This window comes from Phymastichus coffea, unplaced genomic scaffold (genome assembly GCF_024137745.1).
Source record: "Phymastichus coffea isolate CEN01 unplaced genomic scaffold, Cenicafe_Pcof_1.1 PCOF00199, whole genome shotgun sequence".
NCBI classification, from domain to species: domain Eukaryota; kingdom Metazoa; phylum Arthropoda; class Insecta; order Hymenoptera; family Eulophidae; genus Phymastichus; species Phymastichus coffea.
In genome coordinates this window covers 181,916-195,430 of record NW_026707010.1, presented here as the reverse complement: position 1 = coordinate 195,430, position 13,515 = coordinate 181,916, and the positions used below count along the sequence as shown (strand labels likewise).

General features: G+C 37.8%; 1 protein-coding gene across 2 annotated transcripts in view; it reads left to right on the top strand.

Moving 5' to 3' along the window:
* The first annotated feature begins 6,692 nt into the window (after nt 1-6,692).
* LOC131673802 (trace amine-associated receptor 9-like) overlaps nt 6,693-13,515 on the top strand; it is a 66,826-nt gene continuing 60,003 nt past the window's right edge. For both annotated transcript variants that reach the window (XM_058952098.1, XM_058952096.1), the window contains exons 1-2: nt 6,693-6,986; nt 10,187-10,312. In XM_058952098.1, coding sequence (XP_058808081.1) covers nt 6,759-6,986; nt 10,187-10,312 — 354 coding nt within the window. In that variant the 5' untranslated portion in view covers nt 6,693-6,758. The remainder of the gene's footprint in view (nt 6,987-10,186; nt 10,313-13,515) is intronic.

The following is a 13,515-nucleotide window of genomic DNA, read 5'->3' as shown; positions in this document are numbered from 1 at the left end:
TTTCATTCTCTTTTTGTATCATCTACTATTTCATACGTGTTTGACAGGAATATGTTTCTACAGTTAACAATTCGTTATTCTACGGTTTTATAGAGTTTGTTAAAAGGAGTAATAAAAAAGAAAATATTTTCCGATGTAAAATCGATGTACACGTAAATCCAAGTTCCAAGAAAAGCAAAAAACTATGAAAAAAACTAATGAATTTCGAAGTGGATTTTTTCGTAACAATGTCGTTAACTACCATAGCCATACACTGTAGATTGTTATGTATCCATAAAAATATAAAATGTCATTTTCTATGAAATGGAAAATTTCAAAGTTTTATGAAACACAAAATGTTTACTTTCATCTATAAAATACATTTGTTTCTATAAAATTTTGTTTGTTTAAAGAAATTTGAAACAAACTGACATCTAATAATATAATTTCTTTAAAAACATAATAAACATTTAATAAAATCACAATATCAATTCCAAAACTCTGAAACAATGCCATGAACCTCGCATAACAAAGCCCTTTCACGATCCCAAATACATGACTCCTCGTAACTTTACTGAAGCCTAAGCGCGGCGTTGACTTACCATAATGAGTAGCAATCGTCTGCAGGGTAAGGCGCGTGCCAGGTTACAAGCTATCAACCTCCTCCCATTTTCTCTCTCATGCACGCACACCTGCGAGTCGAAAAAGTGTACTTGGTATGTATGAGATCCCTTTGCTGATAGTTGCATGCGAAACCGCAACGCTTTAAGCAAGCTCCACTGAATTCCACTTGTCACTCGCATGCTTGACTGAGTCGGTGAGTCGCTTGCGCTTTATCTCAAGTTCCCAGGTTGATTTACTTTTATTGCAAGTTTAGAATATTTTTGAAATTTAATGAGAAACGTTCAATAATATTTATATAGAATGAAATGCGATAGGTGCTTCAATTTTTTTAGCACTTGGAAAGGCATACAATATATCTACGTTAAGCGTTAAAAAGTTACTTTAGACGAGTGACCTTATACCTTGTCAATACTATATTAAGTGTAACTTATAGCTAGCGTCATACGATTCCAGCGGGGTCCATTTATTTCTTTAAAATCGTCAGTCATTTGTAAATATCCCACGAAACTTGATTATCAATGGCAAATCATCTGTTACCTATGGCCTCAAAAGTAAGTTGGATCTTTTAGTCTGAGCTACAAACTATCGCGCATCTTTCATCTTTACCGTCGGATCTAAGTCGAATTTATCGTCACGAATTTATCCTCCGAGATATCCGTTCGTCACTTTCTGTGCAGAGCTCCATTCTTACTTGGCTCGAATTTTTTCTCTTTTTTTCTCTTTTTCTCTGGGCGCATACTAACGCGCTACTTCGCTTTTCCTCCTTTATCTTGTTTCGAATAGAGTGTGCGCGCGCAATCTGCGAAGAAAAGTGGGCGTTGCTCGCAAAGAAAAAGGGAGACAAAGGCAAGGAGAGGATCAGATTTATGCCCTGGTTGCAATTGCTAAGAGAGCGAAATTTTTGACGCTGAGACTTCATTTTTTTCTCTTTTACTTTGGTAATCAATACGCCCGATTTTCTGCTGATTCGGCTGGAAATTTGGCATTTATTTAGTTTGAGATTCTAATGGCGTTGATATCTGATTTTGACGTTGAAAAAGAAAGAATGGTGGATGAACCTTCACGAACGATTCGAAAGAGAAATTTGGTAAAATTGTATGTACAAAATGATGAAGTGTATACCATAAAAATTAATAATTTATAATTTTTTTGTTACCAGTGAATTCCTGATCATGCATTATCAAAAACCCTTACAGGAAAAGGGTGAGGCTTTGTGTTCAAATTTGTAAATGAAAACTAATTTTGAAAGGAAGCGAAAAATAATTTTTTGTTAATTATCAACGCGACTTCCCTCTCCCAAGAAATTATGCTCTCGGAATTAAAAGTCTTGAAAGTTGTAAGCTTAAAAGCTTTGATACTGTAATTGCAGAGATTTTTCGTCAAGCCCATTGCGTGTTTTAGCTGGACGTACTTGGAAAGTTTCTAGTATGTTTGTCTAGCTTTGAGGTCTTAAAAATTCTAACTTCATTTGGCCAAAAGGGAGTCACGTGACAGGCATCTAGTTGACGACAGTTGATCAAGAGTTTAGGGCAAGCTTAGTCTTACAACATTAAAAGCTTCTTGAAAGCTTTAATTATTGAGAAAATCATTCTTAATCGAAAATATTAAACTTGCATCAAGCAACTTCTATTCCGCAAAGCTCTTTCTGCACAATACAGCCTTGCAAATACACTCCCCTGTGAAAAAGGAGAAGAGGAATCTCCTTTACCTCGCTGCTCCGGTAGTTCAAGCTTCTTCCTGCGGCTTGGGCGAGCCGTCGAAAGTTCTTCAGAGTATATGGTCTGCTACACATACATATATAGCCGCGAGGCGATTGCTTTGCTCTTTTTTTCAACCGTCGTCGCGGTGTCGAACTGTTTGCTGTTTGCTCGTCTATAGTAATACATATACACACAGCCGTCGGCGCTTTTTTCTAGCGCGCAAAAGAGCTTGTTTGTCGGACTCGTATGACCTCGAGACTTCTTGTGTAATACGACCGGTTTATTCATAGCAGGTAGGACAGACTGATACGTTGGAGTTTACGGATTTCGAATGGAATTTTTGTTTTTTGAATAGTAAATTTGACAGAAAAGTGTATTAAGGGTTTTGAACTAAATTAATGCTTGATTACTGATTGTTGAGTAACTTTTTTGAAACTTTAAAAATCAAAATTCGAATGTATAACGTAAATTCTAAAAAATATAAACTACTTGAAATAATCATAAAACATTATAAAAAATTTAATATACAATTTTATTATCTACAATGTATTAAATTTTGAAAAATACAAACAGTTATTTAAACAATCGGTTTCCATTAGTTCCAAGCTGGTTGAGCAGTACACCCCCGAAAAATAACGAGTCTATCACCGACTGTACGAGCATTGCGAGAGGGTTCTCTCAATACACAGCATAGATCGCGCGAGGGTGGGTAAGAAAGTGCAAGTAGCGCTGGATGAATCAGCCGTAATGGTCACCACGTGTACAGAGGGTTAAAGCGGAGCTATCACGTGTTGCAAGGACGTGTAGTCTCTATAAGCAATTGCTATGCCCATCGCGCGCAGCCCGTTCAACAATGAGATCGCTTTCGGACGCGCGTGCACGTGCCTTATCGGTCTTTCACCGCAAGAGACTCAAGTGTTCCTCGCTTCTTTCCCTTGCTGCCCCGTCCTCCCGTGCACCGAGGATTTGAATTGTTCGCCAAGGCCCACTTATTCTTCCGTCGTCTGTTCCGGCTAATTTTGCCGTTGTGTCTGTATATTCGAATGTTTTCTTAATGTTTTGAAGAAATTTTTATTTTTTGTTAGCTTATTCATGATTTTGCTTACATGACATTGGAATGACTCACACGTGAAACTTATTTATTTATTTATTTAGTTTTATTTCGATGTTGCGAATTTATTTTTAATAAAATAATTTTTCAAACGTCGAAGTGCTGAATTTTATATGTGCATAGAGTACCATAGAAACTGTATTAAATTTTATGACAAGTAGAAGAGCTAACGTACAATTTACTAGAAGAACGTATGAATTAGTATTGAGATTTTAAATTATGTTAATAACCATTTTGATCTTCAGCGTAATTTTAAAGGAATCATTTTTATTTCCGCAAACTTACATTACACGAGAAAATTGAATTTATTCGAATGTAATCATACAAATGTATCACAAAATGGCGTAGCTCACTTGCAAACAATTTTTTAATTTTAAAAATGAATAAATAAAAAAAACAGTTCAGATAGCTCGAAACCTTCAATCTACGACACGTCACCTTGAAACGAGGTATTTCTCGCTAGCATTTATAGATAGACTAGAGAACGCATAATACCATTTATTGCACAGAATAGCCAAAGAAGCAGAGTAGTCTCTCTTTTTTTTAGAGAGAGAGAGAGAGAGAGAGAGAGGAAGACGGTAGGGAGGTTGAAACTTCTTAAATCGCTTGGACTAAGCCGACTTTATCCCGCCCTAGTGTGTATATGCCTTCTTCTTCTTCTTTCTTTGTTTCTTTGTCTCTCTAGATTCCTTTCAGCTACTGCGCCCAGGGATTTTAACTCCATGCACACCCAAGCCGCTTTTCAACTGACTGCACGAGACACGTAATCTTGCATATGAGATGCTTCGGCTATGTCGTTCGAGTTTTCCTCTCTATTGTTGGTTGTTTTTCAAATTTGATGACAATGAAATACGAATAGGAAAATTTACAGTCAAAAATTTGCAAAGTGCGATCTCTCATAAACGGCTTTTTATTGATTTTCGAATTTAATTGAATCGTTTATTTTCATGTATGCTTCTACAATTGTAAGCCTGAAAGTTACAGTAAATAACTAAAAACGCTTCCAACTTATACTTAACTCATTTATATTTATCAAAAATACTATTAATAAAAAAATTTTCTAGTTCGTTACGTTACACGAATTTTTCTTCAGCTGTTTGTAAGCTTTTAAAATATTTAAAGTAAATAACGTAAAATTTATAGAGTATCAGAAAAACGTAAAAAAAGAATATCAGGAAAAAGATTTCTCAATAACATCTCGATAAATAAAAAAAAAATTTTAGTTAGAATTTTCAGATTTAGGATATAAAAAAAAGGAAATTAAAAGGAATAAAGAAAATAATATTCGTTAAAAATAATTCAAAAATTCTAAAAAGTATGAATGAGTGTTATTAAAACGATTACCATTGCAACAAACGAAAATAAAGTCATGTGATTTAGAAAATCTGTAGGATGTTTTTTAATGATTATCTTAAAGAATTTCCATAGAAAGCTATTATGAATATATCTTGTTATCATCGATGACGCAAAAATATTCATTTCTTTCAAAATTATAAGCTCAGAAATCATTACCCGAAATTGTCCAATTTCCCACTGGTCATAATACTTTGTCGAATGTCATGGCTTTAACTTAACCGAAATCCATTTTATCAAACACACTACCATTAGAGAACCCAGTCCAACCACTTTGAGAATCATTCGTTGTCTAGCTCTCTCAATTAAAAACCTAAATCTTCATTAAGCCGTCATTATCCAAGGCGCATTGGGGTGAAAAAATTAACGAGACAAAAGTGAATGGAGAACCCGATTAAATCGAATGGTAGACGAAAAAAAAATATCAAAGAGAGAAACCGTGGTTGGCTGGTGGTGCTGCCGGTCACGTTTTAATTGTACGCTCCGCCGAAAGACGCTAAGGACTTCGTTAACTACCCTCTCATTATGCAGGAGACTTTTCTTTTATTTTCTCTCGTTCTCGATTAATAGCAACGCGCTGCCTCGCGTTAATTTTCGTAGCTGCACTTTTGGTTCCGTACGAATAATTATTGAGTGCTGACGGTATGTGGTTGGCATGTGTTGGTTTGCCGCAATGCATCTTCCCTTTTTTTTCTCGTTCCGATACTTTCTTCCTCTCTTTGTCCCAATGTTGTTTGGTATAGATTGTTTTGTTTCTTTCGATAATTTTGCATCTTTGATGCTATTCAGCTGAAATGAATAGACAGTTTGCAACTTAATTGGAAAAATCAATTCATTGTTATTATTTTTTTATGTATAAACATTTGTATTATTGTAACAAAAGGTTTTGCATTCAAAAATTAGCTAGAATCATCGAAAAATCTGATGATCTTTCGGTATAATAAGGTAGGGAAACCCGTAATTAAGGAGCGAAACCGAGTCACAAAAGCTGTCGATGAAAGTCGATAAGTCGCTTCGTCTTTGCGAGTAGTAGTAAAGCTCCGTATCTCGTCAGACGTTACGACATCTAATCCTTGGCGCTTCTTGCTTACAGATTATCCGTCGTGGAGCAGACGCGTTAAAGGATGCTGCAGCGGATCAGTGACATTGACGCGACGACTAAAAGGTCAACGAAATCGAACCCTCTAAGGGTTGCTGGACCAAAAGGGCGAAGCTGAGAAATTGACGGAACGAAAAATAGAAAGGAGACCATCGGGGCGAGTGGCAAAAAGCACAGCTCCGCATTCGGTGAGTCATAGAAAATAAACGAGTAAATACTCAAGATTATCAGCGTTTTCTTTCGCACTCCAGAAAGATTTTTGTCCTATTGACGATTTTCATCTTCATAAAAGATTTATCGTTCACATTTGATAATTTTAATATTTGGCTTGGGAAATGTTATAAAATTAATTTTATTATTATTATTATTGAAACTCACGTGCAATGGTCCAGAAGTATACTTACATTTGCCATAATATTAATTTTTTAACTAAAAAATAATGCTTATTTGCGTTACAATCTTAATGATGACTTCTTTGAATCCAAGAAAATTTCGATAAAATAACCTAATAACCCAAAACTTTGAGAAAAAATTTAGCTCGAGTGATGAAATAAAAAACGCGCTAAAAATGAGAACGATTATTTTTCATTTGAAGAGCGCTTTCTGGTTTCTTAGTTTGAGTAGTGTACAGTTTGAGCACCTATATTCCGCTCGATTCAAAATCATAAAAGAAATGCTCTTCCTTCCGTCACAGCACTTCATTTATCCATGATCCCCTTGCACTTAATCGAGTGTAAACAAAGTCGTAGTACCAGCATTTTCCTTTTGAACAGCAGCGGCGACGATGCGCACGGGGCGTGAAGGTCGATTGCGTGGAGGCGGCAACCGTAGTAGGCAAAGCAGCAGCGGCAGGAAAAGGAGGGGCGCCCAAGGAGCGCTCTGTCGCAGGAGGATGATAGATCACAAGCAGCACATCTTGGTGGCGCCGGCACTGAGCAACAGCAGCTGCTGGCGCAATTTGCCCGGTGGTCATTTCGAGGCGCACTGGCAGAACCCTGGCGTCTATGAGATCGTGCGCGCCACTCTCGTGCTCGGCCTTAGCCTCGGTATACTCTTCGCTAATCTACTCGTCATTTGCGTCATCAATAGTCGGAGGTATCACAAGTACATACACGCGCAGGTGAGTTTTCTAATTTGCGGGCAAATGCTGATTTTGATAATGGTGCAAAAATCATGATGCAAAGCGCGATCGAACGTCCGACTGCTGGTCAATTTTTAGCGCGCCCGTGTAAGCCGCTGCTCACGCGAAACAGCAAAGCGCACGCTGGAACTTAACGAATCCGTTTGCTCCATCTCCACGATTAAGAAATGGTGCGATGAAAGAGAAGCCGAATGATCGATGGGCTGCCGTGAAAACATTTCTCGCGCGGTTCGCCGCGTAGTCGACGCAGTCTTGTTTTTAAACGCGCGAACCGAGCGCGTCCGCGATACGAACCGTTCAGGTCGCCGTGGCGATGAGGCAGACGTGTAAGTCTCGGAATCAGCTATACCTATCGCGTGAAGCGCCAACTCCAAAAGCGATTCGCGAGTTTTCGTCTCGAGTTGCGTACTCATAGAACCGACCTTCGTAGAATTAAATCGCCCGGGTGAGAGGAGGCAGCATTCGCTGTATACTTTGCTTTTAGCGCGAGGGCGGGAAAAAGGAGAGAGAGAGAGAGAAAGCCAACTTGGAGAGCTGCTGCGCTGATTCGATAAAGGCTGGAACGCACGGCCGTGAGTGCCTGTCGTAGGTCGTTTCGCTGTATTTCATAATTACGCCGTCCTGGTACAGCTCTCACCCTATCGGCTAAACACGTATGAATCGGTTAGCATGGGATTACGCAAGTGCAAGAAAGTGAGTCGCGCGTGTATTGTTACGTTTGCATGGCAGAGCACACGAGAAAATATACTTAACGGCCATTACCTTTATATTGCGAAAGGAACATTTTTCGATAATTGCACTTAATTGACCTTTCAAACTCTGATTCCTCATGTATTTTTCGTTGTTATACTACCTCGCGTGAGCTAAAAAATCATTGGACCTATTAAATTTACGCTCGTTTGAAAGAAAACCTCGTGATCGAGACGACTCGGTGATAACGGAGCTCGGAGCCAATGTGGTCTGGTTCATCATCGAATTTTCATAATTTTCATAATTTTCATAGCGTCTGCATGCATGTACGTATAAAGGCACGTTTTATCTTAGTACGTGCTGCAGCGTTGTCGAATTTCATGAATATGCGAATCTCTAACGTTTCTATACTAAACGCATCCAAATGCATAGACACACATACACACTTGAAGCTTGTTCGTTCACCCGTGTGAGATCGCGTCTTCGTTATATACGCCAAGCGTTACAATAACTTTATGTAGATTTCTAATGAGCCTCGTACCTATTCCCTAGCTACGCTACTAGCTATTTCATACGTTTTCGCCAACTTGACACGATGTAGATTTTGATGGCAAATAGAGCCTGCAAATGTGGGGCTTTGTCAATGACGAATATTCATGCGAGTAATTTTCTGAAATTCTGCTTCTCTAAAAATTCATGCAGTATAATACATGTAAGTAATAGATTGAAACTGAATATTTTAGAAAATTCCTAGACTTTCCGTTATCAAACAATGAAGTTTACGTTATCTTAGATCTCAAACCGCTTACTTGAAGGCGTCACTGACGCTGACACGCGTCTGGCAGTCTATCTCGAGGCAAGATCGTCGACGTCAATCCGCGTACCTACATGCTCATATGCTCTATAAATCGTTTCTTAATATCTTTCAAATCGGGAGATGTGTTAAGGCTTTAGCTTGGGCTTTATACTCGAGATTACAAGTCAGCAACGGCATCTCAAAGTCTCATTTTCTGGTAATACATGAAATTTTCCACCGAATCTTGAATATTTATAGCACATTATTAAATATTACAATCTTGTTTGTCGGAAACGCGAACTTGCCCAAAACTGAACTTGTAACTGTACAACTAGTAATATCTGTATATAGTCAAACACGTGTATGTCCAAAATTGCTTCACCTTGTAAGTTGTTTTGAGTCGATCGAAATTAGTTGACATGTTGAGAGCGACCTGATTTAAACATGGCTCATATTTTTTATTTATTTATTTTTTCAAATTTCTAAAAAAAATCATTATTAATCGTGCAAAAACTGTTTCAGCAACGAATCGTTTTGAAAATATGTTAGGGACTAGGAGAGCTGAAATGATAGTAGAAAATATGTATATTTTTGTGTGATTAAATTTTTTTTTATTGAAATTCTATAGAAATTTTATAGAAACCCCATTGGAGAAAGTTTGGCAAATACCAACATCCAACAAACAAACTAAACTACAAACAAAATACAAACGAAAAGACTAAACGGCTATAATACTCGAAAGCGATTTATCTATCTCCATAGACGATGCGCAATTTAGTGCCCAACTTGGCTGACATAGTAACTTATTTCCGTCTTTACCGGGGTACTACTCTATTTGGGCCTAGATGCGCGCGCATAGGTCACGCACCCAGATGCTTCCTGATCCTTCTTCCCACTAGCTTTCTTGCTCGTCAGCATACCAGACCAAGGATCAGTCTTGCAGTTCCTCCATCTCGTACCTGGCTGAACTGCAATTCCCAAAAGCAGAACTTCTAGCGAGGTCTAACAGCTTTCAGGAGCTTACTCCTGGAGCTGGCGGCTTCACGACCACGACAATGCCTTTGCGCTCGTGCACGTTCGTTTGAGTCTTAAACCACGAGAGAAAGAAAATCGGAACTTTAAAAATGAAAACAATGCATTATTCACGTAAAGCTATTGAAATAGTCGAGTCACTTATCTTTATTTTTAGTCATGTAACGCACGCTAATATTCATTGAATATAACTATCGCAACTTAAAACGAGAAAACATCTCGACGCAAAACACGGAGACGGGCAGGCGCGAAGAAAATACAGTGTTCGATTAGGCACGTAAAAACGGCGTATTAGATGTTCATTGAATATTTGCCAATGGTCATTTGAAAATCTTTGACGAACTATTGAAAATCGAGAAATTATATTACAACCCTGCACATGCTAATGTAAATAAACATTAAATTCTAGATAAAATATTGGTACTATTATTCCGAAGGATCAATATTGATATTTGTATCGTGCAGACATTACAAACCTTGTAAGATATTATGGAAGAACGTCCATCATTTTGATTTTATAGTTATCGTTGTATTGATTATCTAAATTTTTAATTTGGAAAGTTAAAATAATAAAAATAAAGACTTTTGCACCATTTTCTATATTCTAAAACTTCCCTTCAATAGCATGTAGACATAAATGTTGTAATTCTGTTATATTCAGCCAAGGTACCTGCTAACAAGCTTGGCGAGCAACGATTTAGCGATTGGGTTACTGGTCACGCCCTTTGGCTTCATACCTGCAGTCTACAGCTGTTGGCCCTACGGCGAACTCGTCTGTCAAATTCAGGTTAGCGTTAGTGTACTTTTAAGAATTATTTTGCATGACTGATGAACGTAGACCATCAATATGAGGATTAGAAATAATGATTTTTCAATTATTGTTGAATTTGAAAAAAAAAAATTATCCTCTCACAACTGAACGATCAACATTCACAAAGTTTTTCAAGCGAAAAAAAAGCAACGATTTTCTATCAAAGACAAAAAAAAACAGCATTATCAGAATCTAAGGTAAAGAGGTGCAAAGAAGGCGTCTTCCTTTCAAGCCATCGGAGAAAAAAAAAGACAGCGCGTTAGCTTTCTCTCTCTCAAGAGAAATCTTAATTCAATCTCGACGTCGAGGCCGAGCAACCTCGTTAATTCCCGCCAATAACTCTTTCATTGGGCTAATAAACCAAGTCGGGCGTTTCATCTTACTTTTTCCAACCGACGACATGCTCTCTTGGCTCTTGAAGTGTAGCAGCGAGTTTTTCTTCTCGTTACAACTTTTCTTGTTTCCTCTCTCCCTCTCCTCGTCTTCCCTTGCTTTTGTTCTTGCAACTCCGAATGTATTCCGTTCTTCCCGTTTTTTTTTCTCCTACGCGCCCATACTTTATTTATAATTAAATGGCTTGCATGTACCTCCGCTCGAGTGCTCGTTCTGTTTTTTTTTTTCATTTCCATTTGTAAAATTTGCACAAGTTCCTACGAGCTTTCATAATATATTCAATATGAAATTCATCTAAAAAACAAATGATGCTATCATTTAATCAGCTCAATATTATCATGAAGAATTTTCATGAAATAATTTTCTAGATTCTATTCGTCTGACTGACCAAATAAAAAGAAAAACAAACAAAGGATCAACACATTAAAGCGCAAGTAGCATCGCGTAATCTTCAGATGCTCTCGTTTATTTTTTATTTTTCTTGCCTGGCTGACTCTTAATTCGACTCCTAATTTACCGTCGTCGCGAGCAACGAGTTTCGCGCCGGGTCGGAAATTGCCGTCAGGTGCTCGGGCCACTTCCGGCTGCGCGTTATCGAGTTCCTGGCGATAATCTCTCTCTCTCTCTCTCTCTCTCTTTCTCTCTCTCTCTCTTTTTCTCTCTTCTGATTTGTGACTCAACGGTCTTCTTACCTATATTTCACCATTTCTGGCTTTAGCCAGTGGAGGCGTTTAGGGTCAGAAACTAGCTGTGGCGCATTAATTTATTTTAACGATGGCTTTTATTTATGATTCGAATATTCTCTCCACTACCACTGACCTAAGATCTATGTCTCCTTTTACGAATGCATCGTGTAATGATTTACTCCTTGAAGTTTCGGTACAAGATTTCTTTTTACAATAGCGGTTGCTGGAAGCAAGCCAATGATTGTGCTTTCGTTCTTATATTCTTGATCATTTGAATGGAGATTTTTTTTAATTCTTATCTTCGCTCACATTATTTTTATGCATTAATAGGATGTTTGTTGTCGAAAATATATCTTTCAATAATATTGCTACAGCGAGGGTTGACTTTGATGTGAGAAATCGATGAGATTATTCGCGTGCCATGTGTGTAAGCAACATTAAATACCTATCGAATTTTGGCCCGAAATTAAACAAAAATTGAAAAATATACTTTTGTTTAGTAAATAAATATTGAAAAAATTAAAGTTTCAATAAAGTATTCAATACTAAGCAGCATTCCTTTCAATTTAAGTCTCATGAGATACAAAATAGACCTGGTAATGAATGCAATCAAATTTCGCGCGTTCAAAAAAATGTTGCTCCAAAACTCTCAAAGCAAGAAATGACTAAGCTTTCACGCCGAGAAAGTAATAGATACCACAGCGTGAATTCTACCGACATTGTTTGCACTTGTGGTATGCAAACAAGTTATTAGCCCTTTTAATAATGCAGTCTACGAAAGCGAGTTTTTCCTTTCTCTCTTTTCGTCGACTCGATGCTCAATGAATGCCGAATGAGGCAGCCTAAGGCTTTTGTTCTTTAGCAGTGCCGTGCTATGTTCGAAGAATTTCTGAAGGAATGTCGAGGAGAATCTCGATTTCACTAGGGGTGCGGAGAGTTTTAATGAAATTATTAAATTGTTTTGTTTCACAATGCAGCTGTTGAATATTTTATTCTATTTGAATATTTCGAAGCTATTCTTTGTAAAGTAACAAATGTCAACTTTCATTCAATGTAAAATGCAATTTTTCGTTATGAATGTAAAAATGACGCAATTTAACAAACTTTGTTCGACTCGGAGTCAGAGTTTTCTTCATTTAACATAATTTTTTAATTCTAAGTATTCTTAGCTTTAATGTATATCTTAATAATGCAATATGAAAACATATTAAAAGTTTTGAACATGATTATATCTATAGAACGCAAATTTGATGTATCTCTCGCTTCATTACGTGGAATGGAATGTGTTGTAATAGAGTATAATAGTTACAAAATTGTTCGGGGAGATATCGGAATTAAATTTTTTCGTTTTTTAATCGATTATATTATTTGTTAATGTCTGAAAAATATATTTCAATCTGATTTGTACTATTTAGGGCGAGATAAAGTGGAAATAAGTGATTTAGAACAATGAACTTGGTACTAAGTAAAAACAACTGATTGGAAATAAATTGAATAACAAAATTTACCGTAAACGTGAGATTGCAAACTATCGAGTGCAGGGATGACCGATCTGGTTGAACGTCAGAACCCGTCTGTCTTCAGCCCTATGTGTGTCCACGGAAAGAGGCGTCGCGACCTAAAGGCCCCAAATTTTCGTGTCCCACTAAGCATTTTCGCGCGGTCTATAAGTCTGGCGACACGACTTCGACGGCGGTTCACTTCCTGCCTTGTTCGATAGAAGGAAACGGAAATCTGTGATCCTCTCGTCGTTTCTTTTGTTTTTCAAATGAAGCTGTGTGTTACGGGTTGCTCTTGATTACATAAGAGCTTACTTACGAGTCTGAGGGCGGTGATAGCGAACTTGAGATGTGCTTTTACCCGTGTGAATCCCCCGGAGACGCACCCAGAGCGTCTCTACTGAATACGCCCGTGGCAATCATCTTCGTCGCCAATACTCGTTGCTGGCCGTATTTTTCCGTTTACAAACTTATCGCTGCGCCGTGTTGCTCCGCACACTCGCACTCTGCTTCAACTCGCCGCGCGATATTCGCGTAATTTCTGATTGGACTGTGACTACGAATCGCTCATACACTCGTTTGGCGCTTTGCGCGCCGAGCG